We start from the raw sequence: 23,313 nt of genomic DNA on the forward strand, positions 1-23,313 counted from the left end.
AAAGAGGGCACGTTTTTACCTCTTAAATTCGCTCTAGGTCACCCCCAACTCTCCTGCTCTGGCCGTTGATGGGTACTTGTGCACAGAGCCCATTACTCTTGCTAATGGGGCCTATAAAATTGGTACAATATGGGTTATCGTAGATTTTTTGGTAATAGTACTATAGTACTGTAGGCTGTTATGCTGAATGTGCTGCAATTTACATGTACATCAAAATGTTGCCATTTAAACTCAAATGGCAAATTTAACAAACAACCCTAGTTAGGCTACAAATATCGCCTGGGTTGAGGAAAACGATTACTGACATGTACCACACAATGAGAGTAACAATATAATTTGTGTAATTAGACCTTAAACATGATTCAGGAAATTCTTGAGATTTTTGTTGGGCATGAAGAAGGAGCCCAGTTTTTTTATTTTGCAAGATTTTGTTTACTATCTGACAGGTTGCACCCTTCATTCCATCAAAGTCCTTACAACTCAAAGAGCTCTACATATCTACAGCAGCCTCAAGCCATGATTGATATTCACCATTGTTTTTATTTGTTCATGTCAGCTGTGATAACAGACAACTCGGAGCCAGAGCATACATACATGTAATAATGGTGGCAAACATTGTCTGTACACATGTACTTGTTTTTACACCCTTCTGTTGTGGCATGCTGTAGATGCTGCATTTGGGTCACTGAGCTGTCCAAAATTGTTCAGGCAGTGGTACTACAAATAAAGTTATTTGTAGTACCACTGCCTTAACTTTGCTCATGGTTTTCTAAAAATTGTCTTTAGACATTCGAACAATAAAAAACTGTCAAGTGTACTGTAGTTCTAATTCTAAGATTTTTTTTTTTTTTTTTTGGGGGGGGGGGGATAAACCCCAGCAGGATAACATTGAAACTCCGGCTGCACTTATACCAGACTATGGAATATCCGCTTGCACACAAGCGCCATGATTTGCATGCAGATGCATGCAGATGCGGAGGTTAATTATACAAAGCATCATTAACCACCTGACCTCCAGATTCTGACCATTCAGCAGGCACCTTCTATTGGGCCTTAGGTAACCCCGTTGTACATGTCTTACAAAAAATGGCAGCAAAATGACATTTCTGCATGAAATGACGTCACAATTTCTGAAGTGGACTCTGATTGACTGGCGTGTGGGGTCGTGTTAGTTTGCTCTCCACACATACGGTATATCAGATATTGTTGCAGACTCAGAATACACTCGTACATCCATGGAAATGTACATGACTTGGACTTTCCCATGCCATCAGACATGTCAGGGGCATAAGTACTGTTTTGTTTAACAGAGTGGAGTGATGTGAACGTAATGATGGCATCTGGGGGCCATTCACACTTTACTTAATAAAACATGCACGCACTTGACACAAAATCAATTCAGATACGTGTACGTGTGTAAGTGAACATGTACCCTTCACCTTAGTTGCATACGACTTACATGTACCCCCACACTTTAAAAATGGATTTTTTGTTTTTGCCTAAGGAAGTTTTAACGAGTTTTAACAACAAAAGTACTATATAATTTATTCTGATTTTTGCAACCCTCTGAAAAGGAATTTCATATTGCGCGCAATAATTCTTTCCTGCAAGCGACTTATTATTAAGAATTATTGTCTAGCAGCCAATAAATCAAATTTTGTGAAGAAATAATTCAATAACTAATTTTTTTTTCATTCAATGTCTCATTCAAAAGTAAACAATATTTACATAGCTAGGCAAATAACAATTGAAAAAAAAAATACTCAGAGAAATAGCACAGAGAATGCATCTCCAAGTTTCTGATATAATTATGCCTGTTTCCATTGTGGCTTTTGACGCATCGAATGGATGGGTATTGAACTTACATGTACATGTACATTGCATCACATGCAGTGCAATACTGAATTTCAAAGAGAACAAAGTATCATTAAACAGTCGTCTGTTCAGCCATAAGGAATGAACAATTTTTGTTTCAGTAAATTACTCTTAATTTATCGTTTTTTGTTCTGCTCAGATGATGAAGTGGCCATTTTCTTAGATCCTCTAGATCTATCCAGTAAAGACTTTGTGTTTTTGGCAGTCAATGACCATCATTGCCAAGACTCAGCAGGTGGATCCCATTGGTAAGCTTAAAATTACATGACTTCAGAGAGTATAATGAGACAAAAGAAGGGCCTAGAAAAATGAATGAGCACAATCACTTTGAATGTACATGTACATGTATGTTCTTTAGTAACCTAGTATACACAGAGGTAGATCTAACTTCCATGAAAAGAAGGGTGGGGGGGGGGGAGTGGTTGAATGAAGGTGTGTCAAAGGTGCTACCCGCTTGGGGGGGGGGGGGGGTTGTCCCAGGGCATGTTCTCCAGACATTGCTAAATCTATGATGTTTACCTCTGCACTCTGAGGTAATTTGAGAACACATTTAATAGTTATAGGAACTTAAGCATTCCATTTATTATTTTTGGCGCCATTTTACTGATATCATGTTGCACCCCCAACCCCCCACACTGCCACTGTTGCATCTGTACACCTTACAGTAAAAAGGTTGAGTGAGCTAATCTGATCATGTTAGGATAAATATGGCAAAATCAATACATAATGTAAATAAGAAAATAATCTTCATGTTTTGATCAATTCAGCATATTGTCTCTGTTCCCATGGAAACAAAAATTGATCGGGAGTGGAGCAAAGCAGGAGTTAGACAATCCGAAGGAAGTGCCTTGTTCTGTACTGTTGGATAACCACGGCTCATGTGCAGCGAAACATTCATTACACAGTGTGGTTCGCTCACGCTCTAACTCAATTTGTGCAGAGCAAGGATGACTGACAATATTTCTCAACAAGGAAAAAGAATTTAATCAGAGTTAAGCAAAGCACACTTTTCCGTTCTTGCATTCTAGTTAAATGTGGCCGGGTCCAATGAGAATCAGAAGAAACAATTGGGAAATGTCAGAATGGTGAGAAATACAGAGAAAGGCACTGGCGTTGATTTATTTGCTCTTCGATGCTTTATGCTATTTGTTCTTGCATTGCGAACTCACGATTCAGTTACTTTTATATTTAACTACATGTACATGTACATGTACATACAGTTCATATATGTGTATAAGGCCAAAAAACTAGTTCTGCTTCCAATTACATGGCATTCGAAAATAGGGTAGGAAGGTATGGAATGTTAATTTTTGTTGCCATTTTTTTTTGGGTACGATCATTTGGAGGCTTCTGTGTGTAGTCAAGGGTAATGGTTTTGGGTGGTTTTTTCTCTCTAATTTTTCCCATAAAAAAAATTAGGGTAGGGGCTGTCAGAATAGGGTAGGTAGGGAAACCAAAAGCAGAACTATTTTTTGCTTGGTCTAGCGGCTACTTTTATTTGAAAAGATATCACTTTGTACATGAATGTAATCTATGACATTTGTACCTGTGTATAAAAAGTGGTATACTGTAGTGTCACCACCTTTCATGTACCATCCAAAAATCTAGCAAGATTTAGTGTCATTTACACTGCATGTGACATATTATGTAACTTCCAAGTTTTTTTGGGTATTATTATTTGAATCTACCCATGTTATGTATCAAAAGTTGTACTATAGTTTGTTCCATAAGACATGTATGAAATTATTGCACATTTGTGAATTCTGACATTTTCAGGAGTCTGCTGATATTTGACAGGACAGACAACAAATTCAGTCACTATGACTCGTCAGGATCAATGAATCAGGGCTCAGCTATGATTCTCTGCTGTAAACTTCATCCTTTTCTTAAAGGTATATATACACATGTTATGCAAATTGCATTTTCCGTTCTTTTCTTGGAGAATTCAAGGGCTGATTCGGGGGGGGGGGGGGGCAATTGGGCCATGCCCCCCCCCCCCCCCCAGTGACGTTGCAATAAAGGCAGGCACTGCGGACAACACCATCTTTGCCTTAAAAAAAATTGTTAAAGTGGTCAGAAATTGCCTCAGATCGCATCACAGAGCATCTAGACCCCACCAAAATTGTGGGGCCCTGAAGCGGGCCAGGAACCCCTCGCCGTAATTGTTTGGACATCCTTTTGGGGGGACCAACATTTTTTTGCTACCCCAAAAATGGTATTCTGGATCTGCCCTTGGGCATGTTGGGAGAATTACAGGATGTTTCCACAGTCTGCAAAATGCATGTCTACTGTTTGAAATACCTGGCTGATGATTCCCAAAAATGCAAAGAAAAAAAGCTGTCCTGTACACCACATTGTTAAAAAAATAATGTCTTCATTCTGTGTTTGTAAACTTTTTAATTTAAAGTTACTTTAATGCAAAGTTCGATAGCAATTCCTCAAGATTAGTTTTTATTTAATTGTTTTTATATTTATTATTTTTACTTTACTTAACCTGTTTGCACTGGGATTATTTTGACATTGACCGGACACATGCGCGGGATTATTTCTCATGAACCTCGATGCCAGACGGGTTCAGGCCGTCATCTGTGGGTGGCACACCCTGATATTTCAGGCCTTACTCCCAGTGAACAGGTTCCAGATCGATATTTCCGGCCTTGGTTGCTGCGTGTTTATCCGTCATCCGTTCCAAATACCGCAAAACTGTTGTGTGCTTATGCGTCATGGGACATGAACTGGATAAGAGCCCGTTTCAAAACAAGAACTCTTTAGAGATATCCCTCTTTTATAAGAACACAAGGAGGAGATTGCCTTGCAGAGTCAAACAAGCTATTATCCAACATCACAGTTGATATTTCACCTATATATTACTTTACCCTCAAGGGATACACTGTGTATATGGATGTTACAGTCCAACACTTATCTCTGTAAGGTCACACATATAAAAGCTGTCGCCGTTTAAAGAGAGTATTTAAAAAACAGATCAAAGTGACAGATCATGTTACCATTGTCAGGTTTAATGATTGGAAGACTACATGTAGTTGCCTACTTTTTTCCCCATGATACATGAACACTTTTGACATATGTTTATGAACTATTAACATTGACACTTCTGTGTCTTCTATCATAACTACAGCATGTCCCAATAAACATTGTGCATGAATGGGTCGTTGATTTGCTCAAAAGGTGGTCATATTAGCTAATCAAATTTTATATTATTTTAAAGCCTATGGTCTTGTTTAGAATTAGTGGAAATGTCAAGAAAATCCATCATTGCAAACCAGGGCGATATCGTTGATTTTGTAAGGCTATATTATTTTCCTCCTGCTCAGGTCGAATCCTGTAGTTAAGCTTATAGGCCAAACATTTCAGCTGTCAAAAAAGATTGCATGTTCATTGTCCTTTCAAAATCTGTGTCAAAGACTGAACACCTGATATTAGGCATTCCAATTAGTGGTATTAGATTTGATAATAATGTTATGGACCTAATATGTTATTGGTGAACACCCTTAACATACAGGCTATGCAATATTTCAAGCACTGCGTAACACAGGCAATAACCCAATAATTGGTATAATATACACATGTACAAGCAAATACGAAGTGTTGAAATTACATTGTGCAGGTCGAAAACTACATAGCCTTACTAAATCAAAGATATCTCAGGTTTGCATTGTTGGATTTTCTTACTTTTTCACTAATTATAAACAAAACAATAGGCTTGAAAATGCTATAAAATTTGATTAACAAGTCTGACCCAACTTTTAAGAAAATCAGCGATTTCTTCATGCACAATGTTTATTGGGACACGCTGTATATGCCATGTACACATGTATGCCCAATTTATTATTAAGAAGAGGGGCAGAGGCAGCCTGAGATAGGATAGTTTTTCATGTGTTCATGGAAGTAGTTGTGGTAAGAAGTCTTGCATAAGATTACAAACACAAAGCTTACATGTACATGTACTAAGCACATACACAATCTCCACCAAGAGCTTTGTTGGTACACCTACCGTACATGTAAGTGCCCCCCCCCCCCATCTCTGTCCAGACATGACCGTGCATGCAGTGGCTCTCTATTTCTCCCGGGACTTCCCCTTGAGCGGATGAGGCTGTTAAAAGTCTCCTCAGTCCTCCCAAGGTTATGAAATTAAACATCAAGAAATTGGCTCTCCCCCCAGAGGCTACTTCCGCACAGCTGAATAGAGTGACGTACACGGTGACGTCACCTAACAATACCTAGAGCGTATTTGTCTGTAATTATGAGATATCGTGTGGCGTGACCAGAGGGCTGTCTCCTTACTTTGCTCAAATAACCAATCATAGACTACAGGTTATGCCTTAAAGCAATGTCACTGACCAATCAAGAGTCGTGGTTAATACGCTTAATTCCTTGCAACCCCTGACGTGCATGTATTTTGATATTTGACATTCTACACTTGTGATTGTAAACTCACTGTTTGTTAAAGTCAATTTCCGTCAATTCCTCCAATTTCCCTCAGCAGGGAGATATCACTTTCCGATCCGACATTTGCTAAGATGCATGTCACCAATTATGATTGACTAAAACAAATTACGCATTTGTTCTGAAATCTGAGTGTCATTGTTTGTCTCTTTGTTGAATATATTAGATAACTTAATTAACTGAAGAAAACACCATCCTGTAGTACGCACTACTTTTAACTTGACCACTACCCTGTTAAATAAGACTCAGGCTACACCTCTCAGCTCCATTTGCAACATGTTGAGAACACAACTCAAAGCGAAAAGCCTGAAGTACTATATTATATACCTCTATTGTGAACGTTAAATGTACTCACCGGGCACAGCTCGTATGGTCAAAGTCTGATGAAACTTAGAATCATCTTATTAGCCCTTTAAAAGAAAAGATACAAGGAAGTTATTTATCTGAGTCGGCTCTGTGTACAAGGACATTGTACCCCTCGCTGCTGTCGATGGGTTCGACATTTTGAAACTTGCATCTAAATGTTCAGTAGGAAACATGCATGTGTGTACCTTTGCATGTGATGCTGCTTATCTGCTGCAAATCCTAAGACATGCGCATTGTCTCAGGAAGACAATGACAATGTGAGTTATGTGTGCTTGCTCAAGAACACAACATGCAGCTTACAGCAGAATCCAAACCCCGAACCTCCGGTAAGGAATCCTAACAGTTAACCAGCTAGGTCAAGTTCGCAGAGCTTTATGCCAGAAAAGCTCTCTGCAAAGACATGTACCAGATGTACCAGACATGTACCCAGATGAGTATTTTGGGAAACAGCTGATGACAAATAAAATGATCACCTATATGCATGGCATGATTGGCCTAGTAGCTGCATCACCTGCATAACATACATGTTCGTGAGCATTATGTGTCCTTCATTCCACATGGATGCCGCTCTACCAGCCAGATGTTCACGGCACGCAAAGGTAGAAACATTAGAAAATATGTGGAGCCTGTGGAGTGGACACGGCGCTATGATCATAGAACCAGATACAGATAGTTTCTTATACAAACAGCCTTAACGTCCTTGAGCACCCATTCATACAGTAATTGGTGGAATTAATATGATAGCTAAGGACAAACTGACAGCTCACAGAGTGTGATCAAACACATACCAGTATTAGATACATCTTCCTTTCATAATTTCCATCTGAATATGTACAGTCATTTATTTTTGGATTATTCCACCAATCTTGTCATTTGACTTTACAATTATACTTTCGTAAGGTGAATCATTTTACATATTCATGAGAGTTGAGGGTATGCTTCGAGGCCAGTGGTTAATCCCTTTTGAATACCTGCATTTGATTATAATTATCTGGTTTGAAAGGATTCTTAAGAAGTTCTCGTTTTTGGTGCTACATTTTTTATGGTTTAAGAAATATCGGATGAATAGTTCAGACCCCGGGAAGAAAAGTCCCCAAAATCCTTAAGATTAAAAAGTTTTGACAACTTGTCATTCAAACCTCTTTTTTAGGTTACGGGACAAGACAAAATGCCGCTGTGCCAACGTGCATGATGTACAGGTATTATACCTGTACCCTCACTGGACATTAAATTAATGGGCCATCTTGCACAACGCGCAATTATGTCCATTTGAAGCCCTACTTTCCCAGGAACACTTCTTCACGATTCACAGGTATGAATCGTGGTACATCCGCTGGCGGATGCACACACACGCATGCCCCAGTTACCTTTTGTCGGACCACTTCCCCTTCCTCCCGTTTTCTAAAATTCTTGACCTACAATTCTGGAACGAGTTATTAGATGCAAACTGAGCCGAACAGCACAATCCTACAGCCAGATAAGACACGCAGTAAATTATGGCTGTTCGTCAATGGTCAAATTTAGCATATACAATCATGTGTAAATTTGAGTTTATTACTGGAAAAGCCTAGCTGTTGGGGGTATACAAACATGACGAAATCATAAAATGAAAACAGTTGTTGCAGTTGTAAAATCTTGTCCAGAATGTTCAAAGACGTGTTCTGTCACATGTTAAGTACCATTCTTTGAAATGTTTGCATTTGTTTTGTAATCCCTACAGATATAGGTGGTAGGCCACTTATTTCAGGTGTTAACTATTGCCTACACTGGGAGGCCTATTATATAAATGCGTCACTTGTTTCAATGAAAGGCAAATTGTCGCCCAGGAAATTATACTAACCATGCCAGCGGCAGTGCTTTGGACAGATAAAAAGCCGTTGCCTTTTTTCATTCGATTGTTATTTATGCTGTACGCGTTGACTTGCTCATTGTTGTATAAATCATATCGATAGATGTTTTAAACGCAAATCTCCCCTATATTGTGCCTCGTCGTCGAGACCATCATATCAACATTGTCAAATGTATTTGGTAAGGGCCTACCGATCCTTTGAGAGATCGCTTTATAATGAGCTGTACTCATCTAGTATGTACCCATATCAGTTGTTTTCATACCATTGTCATTGGATAATTTGATTTGGTATTTGTTTCTCAGCTTCAGGTGAAATCACCCTTGTTGCAGAAGAATGCCCCCAACAGGATAATGGTGAGTTTAATGCACTTATGGGCAAAATATGTTATAGAAACAACAGGTGTTAAACTATTCAATATAAATTAGTATTACGACTTGATGTGTCAAATGCAGTACATGTATGTGCATTTAATGTCCCTCGTTGGAATAGTGGTAATGCTGAAGGGTCATCCTCTACTAGTGGCAGCTTCTAGTCAAATCCACTCTTAGATTCTGAATTTGTATGCCCTTGATGTCAAGACCTAGGCCAAGCGAAAAAACAACGAACTTAAGCGCCACTTGTCCCTGTCAGAAGGGGAGAGACGGGGTTGGAGTGGAATGGGACGAGGCTTAGGGTGCCTCAGGTGTGAATATCATCAGACATCAGGCTGTTTGGCTCCTCGTCTTGACGACGACTTTGAGGATAGTTTCGTGTACCTGTCACTTTTCGCATATTTTATTCCCCATAGTCAATATTTCAGTGGCACTTGTTTACATTTAAAATAAACAAATAATCTGGTGCTTCAGGCGTGGAATGGGGTATGAATGCATGTCTCGTCCCGTTTTGTTTGAAATGCAATTCTGCCAGCAGTTCGTTCTAATTAATTACAGTGTAGATAGATGTAAAAACTCTGAGATAATGACTCTTCTATGCCACTTAAAAAAAATACAAACTGCGGGGAATTGAGGGAAAACGTATAATACATGTATATATATTTAAACAGCCGCTTAGTAATTAATATTGCTTTCATCCCCGTTCAAAGTGACGGGAAATTGCTGTATATTTTTCACATAAATGGCATCAGACGTAAAAAATACTGCAGCAGTAAATCTAATTAGAGATACTCTTCGTACTACATGCGTGTATACACAGCAAGTTATAAGGACCGGTCTTCTGTTCAGGGAAACATTAAGCGCTACTCAATGGCGTATTGTACTCAATCACGTCGCATTGTCTGATGGATTGATGTCTTAGACAAGTGACGCACATATGAGAATTTAGGAGGGAAAAAATGCATATTTTGTAAAGTTAACTGTGAGTTCATTGTTAACTTTATTATAATGAAACCCTCTGCACGAAACAGCGAATATTGTCAATTATTGTATCAGAACATACATGTATTGAGTACTGTGCATGTACATGTAAATGTGTGCGTACGTATAGGTTCTGTATGGTTCCCAAGATATAGTTTTTGATCATTTTTTAAATTAATATATAGTACAAAGAAGATTACAATCTGCAACCTCCAATAGGTTCAAATCCTCCATATTCCGATTTATTTCCCATCCATTTGTAAGTATTCTCCCAGACAGTAATCTGCAGTTAATGGACGTTCAAACGTTTAATGTTAAACATTTGATGTCAGTGTTCCATTTATTCATTTCATTGAAATCAAACATGAAGTCGAACTTGTGCAGTTGAAATAGAGACAGACGCTCATGTAACAAACCCCTATCCATTAGACGTATATAGCAGAGGTGATCAATATCGAATATCATCTTTAGTTGAATCTGAGAAGAAAATCTAGAATCCTGATTTTTTGGGATGGAAGCTCCGAACCAAGAGCCAGAGACAATACATTTTCCAGACCCCTGAAGAATTTTGGCAAGGTGGGGACTAGGTTTGGGGAGGGGGGGGGGTGGTGGTTTGGCAGGCTTGAGGGGACTCATGCAAGATGCCGGCATGCCATCGATTTATGCCCCACCCCTGGGGGTCCAATCCGTCATTGTATATGGGGGAGGTTTGGCAATGAATACGATGGAGTTGGGGTGAGGCTTCTTCCTTTGGGGCTCTTGTCTAATTAGAGTGCGGGTTTGACACTCTAACAAACCTATTTTGTGGGTCACGTCCGAGTAGATGTTTCACTGCAGGACATGTCGCGCTGCGAGACATTGGATCGATTAGCCGGTATATATATGAAGGGGAGCGATAATGCAATTGTGATTCATTGTGGAAGCAAGCCGCGATGTGAAAACTAACGAAACCAAAAAGAAATCTAACTGTAACATATCGAAATGCAGTGATAAAATCCTTCAATTTCACTGTTGAGGTTTTTTTTCCATTTGTACTCAAGTATCTTGAAATGTATTTCTGTGTCAATGGACTTTTGTTAAGAAACATTTTGTTTTCAGTCATAATGTGGCATTTCTGTACCGCTGTGGCATTTATGATCCACTTATTATAGAACACGTGCAGGATGTATTCACCAAATCTTTGAATTACGTTTACAACTTTATGAAAAGATGAACACACTTTCTCTACAATGTACAGCTTAGAATCTTTATAGTCTTCTAGGTTTTCTATTATACAAGTATACGATCCGGTTTTCATTATCTATTTTCACCTTTCAGATTATTGAATTTCCTGCAATGTAAAACATGTTTCTTAGGAAGATGTAGGTTCATTGGAAGGAACAAAGCATTCAAAAGCTGAAAATAAGTGTGTTTAAAAAATAACCAATAGTATATCTGGTCTTGAACTTATTCAGGAGAAATTCTGCCAGCCCAGAGACCACAGGGATTTTTTTTGAAAATCAGTGGACACTGGGTAATCGTGGCTCACTGGGTATTTTAAGCCTTGAATTCATACATTAATTGCTTTGATTCAAGCGAGCCATTTGCAATTCAAATAAATCTGATTAAACAGCCAGTGTTCATCGACTTGCAAATAGGCAGTTTGAGAGTCCAGCTTTAGATGTTTGTCAGGACTGGAAACCTTTGGTATTTGTCAAATGTTGAAACGTAACGCTATAATCAGCCTTTTGAAATTGCCTATTTACCTTAATTTTCTAGTGTATATACAGCAAAAAGCATTAATGAACAAATCCACATGCATGATGTTCAGAAAACAAGGGACTTTCAAGTTATATGAAGGTATATACGTGTGGTGGAATGTGTAAATTATAGTGCTCTTCTCGCCGATTTATCTCGTCAGAAAGCCGGACTGATCCATGTAGTCTGCAGATACTGCCTCAAATATCTCACTCAGATATATATAGAGAGAGAGTCAGAGATTGGTCAGCTAGTTGTTGACCCCTGACCTCTGACGTGGGGTCAACTTGATTTAAATATAACATGCACAGATGCTTTCCGCATGTTGGTGTTCTTGTGAACTAGGCCAATCAGACAACAGGAAAGGCAGAAATTTAAGGGTGCATTGCAACTGATTTTGAGAAGGATTGAGGATGGTGTGCATGTATGTATTCATATGAGATCAGGTCTTCAGTCTATTAGGGTTGTACAGACACGCTTGATTTTTTTATAGGCAACTTGCAAATATACTTAAACTGACCATACATGTAATTTCTGTTAATGCCTAGAAATTTGGAGTAAGATGTCCCTAACCAGAAACCGTGCAGGAGAAAGAAAAGAAGCTTGACGTGATTTATCGTTGTATGATTTTTTTCTTACAATGGCTCATCGAAAGATAATAACTTACATTTAATCATTGCTACAAATTAGCAACTCAATTTATAAAAATACTTCAAAAATGCCTCCCCGTCACCTCTCACCGATCTGCCCTGTGCTTACCCTCGTGATCTTCACACAAGTCTTGTGATCTATATGCGTCATTATCTATTGAACTACCAACAGTCAATGATGCCGGCCCCACATCCACTCCAATTACGCTACTTGGGGCACAGAGGTGATGCTGTACTTTATAACCGAGTCATTCAGGTAGAAACGGCCTCCCATGCTCTCACCGGACTCGATTTTACGGTTTAACACCTTTTCCCATAATGAGAAATGTTGTTATTTGGTGAGAAAAAATATTTGGTGGTGCATTGTTAATTGCACTACTGGGGGACTTCCATCGATCATAAGGTTGTGACGTGTGGGGTTGTGCAATTATTATAATTTAAGTTATGTGTTCTCTGTAAAAATTGGGAGACTATAAGGTCATTAGATGAACACGTACAAGATAAAATCGGAAAAGTGAACTTGATAATTATAAATGGATGTTAACAAAATCATACTTATACGTTTACATTAGCTACACGTAATGTATGTTTATGTAATAGGCTTTAATTATGTAACAGTTCCGTAAAAAGCTTGGAAGGGTCATGGAGTTTTAGTCATAAAATTCAAATAAATATAACTTCGATTTGGTTTGAAAGTATGCTAATGTTATTGTGATGACCACAATAAACTATCTGTAGAACGCTATCTACATCTATATGTTTACACAAAAATCGAGTAGTTGTTGCTGGACCCAAAAGCGCCAGCTTACTGACCTTTAAGGCACTGACTGACTGAATCTCTAGATAATGCCCTAACCTGAGACTCTCGGGTCCTGCTGAACTAGGTAACCTAGGTAAGTAAAGTCTTGTTCATATACTACTTTGTGTCGGTCATTGACCAACCCAATACAGTCTATCCCATGTAATCCCATGTTTACCCGTGATATTTTACCTACTTCTACAGCTGTGAGTTCAAGTGATCCACATAGGATACAATGACGTGTACATATATACATAAACGACAGTACGCAATAAAGCCGGGCTTTAGTGATCCCAGACCGCTCTAAGCACCAGACCAATCAGTGGCTAATAATCGATGGCAGGATCACCTAGGGGTTTGGGCTGTTTACACACTAGCATCCGCGGCTGGTTAACAGCAAGAACGGCACCATAATTGCCAGTGGAGAGATTCACCTCATCTTCGTGAAGCTTTGAACAAACCTTTGATATCTTGAGAGCAATAGAACTGAGACATAAACAGTTTCGTTCGTTCACCTGCCAAGAACACAGAAAGGAAAACTTGCTGACAGTAGTTGCACATAAATGCATACTTTGCACATAAATGCATACTAGTTGATTGAGGTTGCTCACGGTTAATCATGATGAAAGGTACACATGTACATGTTTTTTTTTCGTAGTCAAATATTGTGTGCTCATACCAACCAGGGTTCTACAGGTGACGGTAGCTCCCAAAAACTATCTAGCTCCCAAATTCGAAGTCCGGTGTAGGCCTATATTATTGCTGTTGACGTCATTCATGTGTAATTTTTTGTTTACTTTGGCGGAGTATGAAAACTCATGCTTATCGATAAATCCAGGAGCTGAATCACTCACAGAGCCCCATTTATATGGCTTAAACTTTTTTCCGCCACATATTTGCCCTATTGCACAAAGCATTGTCTTCCCTTATGATTATTCAAATCAGCAAGGTAAGTTTTCGCAAAAAAATGCACACCATGTGAAATAAATCTCTTGTGTTAGTTTGGTTTGTGATGGTTCTGAGAAGAACAGATCAGTAGCTGGCTTGATGCGTAATTCTGAGGCCTGATATTAGTGTCCACGCTAATTCACATTCTGCAAGGATTTTAAGCTTTACCTCATGCTGGAATTTTGCATACAGATGGGAAAATGTGGACATTTCTAGAGCAGTGTCAGAGGGGGACAGCTGGAGATGAGATGGACTGATGTGTGAGCGCAATGCGAGCTTCCTATTCCACATTTGCCACCCAAGATTGACCAAAGACAAAAAAAGGGATTATTATGAAATATTGCATCCTGTAGCTACCCGATCCGTCCATCCACTCGACCCATTACAGGGAGTTGTGCGTGGGCGCTGTGAAATAAAAGACAAACAAATCTGATGGCTTGATTTGAAGGCGTGAAGAAGAAAATCATTTTTATTTGGTTAACACGATAGGCTTGGCTGTCCTCAAGTAGAACACCCAGCGGCAGCCGGATGCGGCACGGGAGATCCCATTACAAGTAAAAATCGTTAATACTGGGTCAAGAATTGTCTCACCATAGCGGCCGAATTTTAAGTCCCTGTAGCCTCCTTTCAAGTCTTTGGAGTGTTTCTTGTACATAGTATCTTGTAGAATCAATATTGTCTTTAAATTTTATTGTTAACAGTATACCTTCTCCGGTATCTTTGTTTTTAACCCAGTCCTACTTTTCTTTTTTGTTGGGTGGTTGAAAGTAGTATGTGTATCTGGTTTCAATCATTACCCCTGAAATTGGGAATGTAGGGCAGAGGCTCATATATGTCAAGTCTGTACTTGAACGACTTAAAGTAACATGTACGACTGGCCAGAGTTTGAAGTTTTGAAGATGCTGAGAGTAGTGTGCTAGTATTTGGTTTCAAAACATTTGTAAGACAAAAAATATTTTAAGTTTTCAGCTTTTTTAATGTGCATTGCTCAACCTGCAAACAAAGCGATTGTTTATGTTCGGGTTTTTTGCATTAGAAATACATGTACCTCATACCAAGCATATTTGTTAATACTGTTACGTTCAAATCTACTTCATATGCATATAGTTAGCCTCCAGGTTTATTTTACATCTCAATATGATGCATGGATACCTAAGATTAGTCAATAAATACGAAACGCAAATTTCCAATTAGGCTTTGTAGACAGGACTCAAAATCCTTTCTGAAAGATCTACAATATATGTGCTGAATCATCTAAATCTTACAAACACCATTACGTGTACAAGTATACCCGAGGCTTTACAACACACACTGAAAGCTGTCTATGAAGTACCTCAAATCTATATTATACAGTTGAGTACATTTTGTACAATGTCATGTACATGGCAATATTTGGCTTCATTTAAAAACAAAACAAAAAACATGTTGTTGACGTTAATGGCCCTTGCCTCTTGCACATGCTTCTGAGCATTCATGTTTACGTTACATACCTAGTGTGGACATTCCTTTGTTTTCTTGTAGTTAAGAAAAATCGAAGGAAACAAAATCGAATACTCGCACTGCACTGCATGTGAACACTCTTTCAACCCAAATTTTGATCATGATTTCCTTGTGGGTACCTCTTCGCTTTGCGACGGATAACCCTAACCTAAAGTGCCTCTTAAACTTTTTTTTCAGAGAGGGGAAAACCTTGTGTGGACGTGGGAAAGTCCACACAACGTGTTCACTACCTGCACTATGTGGACATCTTTTGTTCAGAGGTCCACATATTGACTGCACTGCCTTTCCATCAGTGCTAATGATGTGCACTTCCCCTATAAATGTACATTGACAGAGTTGGATCTCTTTACCTGAAACACGTACTTCATCTGCTCATGTGTGTTTGCCACCCACGGCAAACATTCATGTCATCAAATGCAGATAGGAAAGTAAAAGAAGGCAAAAAGGAGAAAAATAAACCCACAAAATAACAGCTGAGGTGCTGATGGGCATGATCAAATCACAATTGTATTTGTTTTGAATCGGGGAGAAGCAACTCGGGCCTCACGTTCTCGTAGAAATGCCAGAGGGCATGTTATCACTGGCGATGCAGTCTAAACAAACATCCGTTCGCTAGAATCAGAAATTGAGTACCGAAATCAAATCCAAACTGCGCTACCGCACAACCTGGTTTGTTTTTTTGGGGTTCTCAAGTCTCACGAAATGGCAAATCCCGGTTTTTATGTTATTGATAAATCAACACTGGCATTCATTTGCTTTTATTCTACAAATTGAAAAAAAAGAAACCCAAACTTGCTCCTCTCACGTTATTTCCTTCAACTAGACTTCTATTTTTCTCGAACTCTTGCTTGTCTGCATTGATTCGATAGTTTGCGGATTGGGGAGGGGACGCGTTGAAATCTTGGGGAGGAGAAAGTACTATTGATCAGCATTGACGGAAGTGTCACAAGAATGTCTGTGGATGGGTGAATCGCTTTTCCGTCATTCAAGAGCATTCCCACTAGAGGATAGCTTGAGAAAACAGGGGGTGCGAATGTTTCCGCACCTAACATAAGGAGTCCCAAGTCACAAGAGCTATGTTTGTGTTACAAGCAGAAATGGAAATCATAACGATTGGTTCACGTTTCCACTCTCATAATGTCTGCACGATGGTCAAACTGAGCGGTATAAATGAAAATAAAGAGCTGAGTAATTGAACCAGCAAACTCAAAGTGAAAGTATCAGGGCTATTTAAAAAGATCCAAAGCATGTTATTTTACCTGCAAAAATGTTAAATCAAAGAGCAGGGAGAGAGAAAAAAAGTAAAAATACGGAATTGTTCACAGTGATATACCTTTCTAAATCCTGCAAATCCTAGTGTGGTTTTTGAAGGATTTAGGAGGGTAACGGTGAATATTAGCATTACGTTTTACATATGTGGTGTTCTGGTCTCCCTTCAGTTTCTAAAGACATGATTTACCTGCCTGTGAATATAAAATGCGAAAACTGTACTTTATGGAGGTTAAAAAATTAATCAATAATGACCGCTTCCTAAAAATGTTGCCACAATCGACTTGTCTTGACCCCTCAGAATCTTGGTTTTTTTTCTGCAGTGAATGTCAGGCAGTCTAAAATTGATCAGTTGGGCCCTGCGTCAACGCAAAAAAGTGCAGGCAATCCCTTTCAAACGGCGCAGTTCTTTCACAATCGTCGTTGATACGTGAAGGTTTGGTTTATAATTAATGCTTTTGTAATTCCTAATTACAATTAGCTGTTGAGCGAATGACTCATTGATATTGCGATTGCGATATATCGTTTCATTTTTATTCCAAGAGTCCAGAGTCTGGCTTGTCAAGTTTTTTGTTTTTACTTTATCATCGCATCCTACTATGTTATTACATAGTCCCTTCTTGGAATTGAATGAAACATTGGGCCATGGGATGTATTTATTAAAAATGTACATACAATTTGCATAATTCACTCTATGCAAAATGTTTGAAGATGCTGTGTGGCATGCATGACATGTATCGTTGTAGTTTGCGTGTTTAAGGGATTCTAGGACGCAGAACAATAAAACAAAAAGACGTATCAGGACAACGTTTGCTCTCATTGTACCTTGTCCTCAGTCCTAAGATTTTGTTTTGTTTAATTTACTGGAGAGTTATGAAGTTAAAACAAGAGACAACGGAATGTCTTTTAATGTACACCTTGATTTTGACAACCACTTTGAGGGATTAATGCCATTTGTACAAATGTATCGTTCAGGTTTTAATTACTCTGATTTTGAAAATGTGACATTTAACTCGACTGTTCATTGGTGGCATATATACCTGGAAATAATACAGCACCAATTTCATATCTGCTAGACAAGGAATCACTTTTGGTATCTACAGTACTCAACCAAGCGATGAAATACCAGAGCCATTTTGTATATTGATAATCTGTCTGCTGACATACTCACTGAAGGAATGTATATCTGATAGAATCCTAACCAAGCTGTTGGATTCTCTCAGTTTGCGCCTCTTCATTGAGCCTTTCCATTAGCGTCCAAATAAACTAAGCACTGTGCTTTATTTGCCGCCATTCATCTGTGTGCATTTTCACCACTGTGATTAGATTTGCGAGATGGAGAAAAAGCCTTCCATTGTCACAACCACCCCCACCCCCCCCCCCCAAATAAAATAAAGTACAAAAAATAAATATGTATAATACATAGATTGAAATCCAGGTCTCTGTTGTGTTGACAACGGATGTGCGTCACCAACTTCCCTCCCCTTTGTCTCTGGTAAAAGCATCCTTTTTTGGTTGTGAAATTTAATTGTATTGATATTAAATGGTGGTCCAAGTGAGTTCACTCCTTCGCTAACAGCCAAGAAATAATCGTCTTGTATTTGCAGTGGAGCAATATTCAAGGTGCTGATTAGCTGCCGTCAGATTTTCCTTTCAAATTGATGATTGGTTGGCATTCTGCCAACATTTCGAGTTTGTACAGTGTACAGGTATTTTCCTTAATTAGTTAAAGGTCAGCTGCCATGTGTTAACTTGTGTGAACTATTTTTTTTTTATTATTCCACGGGTTTTGGTCATTTTAGGGTGAGAACATGCGCGCTCATAATTTAAAATATTTCATTAAAGGATCCGTTTCATTATTTGTTAGGAAATATATTGTGTGATTTTAATGTGATAGTTAATTTTACCCCATAGCATTTTAAAGGGAATCAAAATGCAGTGGACAAATTTAAAGTAGTAGTTCAAGTAGAAATGCATGTAGTAATTCAAGTAGATAATGAAGGAAATGTGTACTTAATGCGTGTAGTTTGTTTTGTTGTGAAGGACTAAATTTCCTGTAAAAAATGCAAACTCAAATGACAACATTTTACTCTGTAAATAAATTATAAAAATTAAACCATAATCGACCAGAATATACAGTCCTTAATCCATCAACCTATTGCAAAACCAGGTTGTTAATTTGGGCCTTTTACTGTGGTTACGATTGAAAAGTATATTTAAAATATCTACATTTATTTATCCCTACTCTTCTCGACCACGTACCCCTAGCCTCCTTTATCTGTCAACCCGTGCACCGAATGTCAACTCAGAGATGGAGACCCCTGTCCCTTTGTTCCTAGATTCAATTTAAATTAAACATTTTCTGCATAACTTCCCAGTATGATCAAAGTGACTCGTGTGTGGCTGTATAAATTGACATGGGCGCTGGTATACAGGGCTCGTGCTATCGTTGATTGACTCTCGTATAACATTTGTGGGCAAATACATGTTTCCAACTGATCAGACAATTCACTTGTTCAAGGGGACATGTCAAGATCAAATATTCATGCTCATATCCAAAGGGGAAAATTAAACCGATAAACAGGTGTGGACATTAGGAGTTGAAGTAGACATTTCAGCTGTGAATACAACTATGTAATGCATTTCTAATACCTTAGGTTTGAGTTCAGGGTTTTGAAAGCCATTAAAGAAATTAATTATGAACGCATGCCGGTAGTAAATATGTTTTGTCTGCAGATTGGTAAATGATTTGAAATTAGGTACAGTTGTCCATTACAAAAAAAACAGAATCAACTTTTTTTTTTCTCATTATTATATCATATTTATCGTTTACATGGCTTTCTTTCATATACTTAGTTCATTAAACTGTTACATGCATTTCCCATAGACTTTTTTTCCCGCAGCTTATAACATGATAGCCAGTCATTAGCTGAGAGCCAGTCCAAATAATTATGCATCGCATGAATTTTTCTTTACTAACCTGCAACATTTTTTTTCTTCTGGCAAACCTTTGTAGGTTAGCAATTCATGTGCCTAATAGCTCAATAAATTTGCCCTTGGTGAATACTTTATGTTACCTTCATCACATTAAGACTTTCATTCTAGAGACTCAATCTGCAATTGGGCATACTTTGAAACAAACGCACAATTACCTTGTACACAGATTTGAAGCACATTTGCCTGCATCTTTGAGGTATTGCATCAATACTTGTTTGGACACATTATCTGGCAGCTGTACATAAAATCCTAAACTTCAGTTTACATGAATGCAAGAAAGATGAACACCCACCTTAAGTTCTTCTATGATCTCCAAGTTGAGTTTGATCGAAAGCCCTCTCATATAATCTTAGACTTGATTTGATGGGAGGTCTTTCAGGAAGACGTCCAAGTCAGCAATGTCAAGTACACGTTAACATCCTCCACTCATTGGATACGTAGAAGGCTGTGAACAGTCTTAACCTTACGCACCACACAGACTCACAAGTCGCTTGCCGTATCTCGTCAATTGAGCTACGAGAATTTAACCACCAACCTTGCACGGCATTCCTTGACACATCTGTATTCGAAAGACGGCAGTTTAGTTAAATCCGTTGCCAGGCAACAGCATGAGATACGCAGCCTGGGCTCAACAAAGAACAGCTCCCTTCTTGATCATAATATTTGTAATTTTATTTTGTCATGAAGAGATTGACAAGAGGAAAGGTTTGCTTGTTCCTTTTGTCACGCCGTGCCGGCTAAGTGCATGGTTTGGGTTTTGAGTCTGAACGGTGACTGACGCGTGATGCAATGATGCACGTGTAGCTAAGGGTTCTCTTCGGAAGTACGCATCACTGACAAAACTTATTACATTTGCCAAAATGTATGTATGCAAGGAAATATAAAAGAAATATTGTAGATGTGGGGCTTGTTCACGTTCTAGAGTTCTATCCATATGCACGAAGTCATCACAAAAAAGCTTTTTTACCAGTTGTCAATAATTAAACAAAGCCAAATAGTAAACTGCGTTAATGAAACAAGAACGAGTGCATCACTTCTAATTCCTTTCCTGTACATTTATTGGTCATTTGAAATTGCATCACATGTGGATGTACATGTATTTCCGAAACCTTTAATGAATGATCTTGGTAATTTACTTTTCCTCACTGTGAATATTTTCACTCAGATTAAGGATTTAAGGAATCTCTGAAATCTGGTTTCTCCGAGGTATTATTGTAAAAAAAAAATGCCACTCATGACTTTTATTCTGTAACTCGTACATGTCGTATTTGTAAACATGCATCTTTTCCTAACGATCATCTTTGCCAAGCACTTGTCAAGTCTGACAACTAAACTTGGCTGTCCGGGCTACCTCCGTTTTAATTGGTGGTTGCCTGGCAACCCTAGGCTAGCAACCACCAATCAGCAGTGTTGCAATTGACCGGGTTGCCTGAATGGAATACGGTTTGTCCGTTGTCCGGCAACCAGGTTCTTGTGCTGCCAGACTGAAGAATTTAATGTTGTTCTTTACTTGCACCAAATTTTACAAAACATAAATCTGCAATTGTCAAACTACTTCCTAAATGAATGAGTCAAAATGAGCATGCTACTTTGTTGCTTTAAAATTATGTTTGTAAACACACCCCCCCCCCCCTCATTTCAGGTATTGCAAACTATGACTTTCTCCTATACTTAAGGGGCTCGGAAACTCCAAACTGGTTCTGGCACTGTCTGAAATGACCCTGAAATGGAAGGAGGGTCATATAAAGTACGTATGCATGTAGTGAGCTGAACGTGCACGCTAACGCGATCTGTCAGTCACTTGTAAAACAAGAAGCAACTATCTGTGGTATTTGTAATTGGATGGGACGCCAAATTTACGGGCCAAAATATTATTTCACGTTGTCGCAATGAGGTTGCCACGTTGGTTGTAATCTCTCCAGAAGTGGACGGATGATTGATGAAGCAATGCTGGATGTTATCTTGTCATCTGTCAACCTGTCACTTCAGGCAACTGCTTCAGATCACTTTGTCTTGAAATTGTCTTTAGTCAATTCATGTGGACCATGTGGGCTAACATTTGAGAAGGGCAAGATCATCAAGGCCAATCAAATTTAATAGCAGTCTCCCAGCACCAGGGTAAATTGTGGCTCATGTATGTTGTTGTTGATGGCCATATATGTAGGTGTACCAAAATAAAGACGACTAAACATAGAATTGCTCGGGAGTGTTTCATCTGTGGCCTATTTTTCCAGATAATTTGCGATGAATTGACTTTTGATGATTTTCATTAGTGACTTTTCTTTCTTAAAGATCGAGCTGAACGTCAATACCTTTTCCATCTTAGGAGATTGAAATAAAATACAGTGAACGGGTGTAGGAGGAGGGGAAATATCAATAAAAGGGTCTTTTCCATCTGAATGATTGAAATGAAATGGCTTGGGATGTTTTGAAGCGTCTCTATAATTGAGTCTTTCAAACAGTCGCTTGCATTAATTTGACAGATTAAAGTGAAAGTAGGTTTTTAAGTGTCTCATCTCCGTTTTCTTCTAAACTTTGAAATGTTTAAATTGAGTGTTCCTTTTGATGTTTGAAGTATTGAAGCGGAATTAATGACGGAATTTCTAGGTAGCACCACGCATCTATTGTATTGGTTGTGTCCGGTTCTGAGCACAGATTTGCTCTGTTCGTCTTTAGGAGAATGCTGTAAGACAGGTTTTAAGTGTCCAATCTGTATTTTTGGGCGTTGCACATTATTGCATTGTGTTTCTTAAGGAGGAGGATTGATGGTGCATTTTATAACACATCAGGCTGATTGTATGTTTCAACTTGAACGTGAAGCTGAACAGTTAGGTTTCAAATTCAACGTTTAGACGTTCAATTGGCTTTGTCTGATCATAGCGCGATGGTCTGATATTAGAGTTATTCATGTTTGATAAACTTTGATATGTGAACTCGACCTTGATGGCGGGATCACTCACATGATTGATTTAAAATGGCGGAGAAATAATTCACCACTCTCCCCACACAAACAAGGTCATCAATTTGGACATCCTGGGTATCAAAAACCCCGATATGACGGAAAAATGCTATCACAAACTATGTATTGATGTTAACATACAGATATAGTAGCAAAATATCTCAATTTTATCTATTTGCTAATAAGCAAAAAACATTTGTTATCTATGTTGGGCTTCTCCAGTTCTGGTCTCTGGAGATAGATGTTGTCAGTTAGCGAATATGAATCATGAGTTCTATTCATCATCCTGTGTCATACAGGTTACGACTGCGGTTTGTACGTGATATGCGTGGCCGAACACCTCTGCCAGCAGATGATTGATGGTAACACAGAGCCACTACGGCAGAAAGTCACTGGCAAGACGGTCCAGGACAAACGAACAGAACTAAAAACCCTCATCCATAACCTGGCCAGAGAAGGCACCAGGTGATTGTAACTTCAAGGCCAATGGAGAGGCTCGATAAAGTGTTTGGTAAAGAGAGATTCAAGTGACATATGGATACATGCT

At 38.7% G+C, this 23,313-nt stretch overlaps 1 protein-coding gene across 1 annotated transcript in view; it reads left to right on the forward strand.

Annotated features, from left to right (window-relative positions):
• LOC119738075 (sentrin-specific protease 8-like) overlaps positions 1–23,296 on the forward strand; it is a 28,088-nt gene extending 4,792 nt beyond the window's left edge. Inside the window, exons 3-6 of the mRNA XM_038212802.1 lie at positions 2,015–2,123; positions 3,652–3,767; positions 8,858–8,908; positions 23,066–23,296. Of these exons, the coding sequence (XP_038068730.1) occupies positions 2,015–2,123; positions 3,652–3,767; positions 8,858–8,908; positions 23,066–23,235 (446 nt within the window). The 3' untranslated portion in view covers positions 23,236–23,296. The remainder of the gene's footprint in view (positions 1–2,014; positions 2,124–3,651; positions 3,768–8,857; positions 8,909–23,065) is intronic.
• The last annotated feature ends 17 nt before the right edge of the window (positions 23,297–23,313 follow it).

The sequence above is a fragment of the Patiria miniata genome, unplaced genomic scaffold (genome assembly GCF_015706575.1).
Source record: "Patiria miniata isolate m_02_andy unplaced genomic scaffold, ASM1570657v1 HiC_scaffold_3, whole genome shotgun sequence".
Lineage (NCBI taxonomy): Eukaryota > Metazoa > Echinodermata > Asteroidea > Valvatida > Asterinidae > Patiria > Patiria miniata.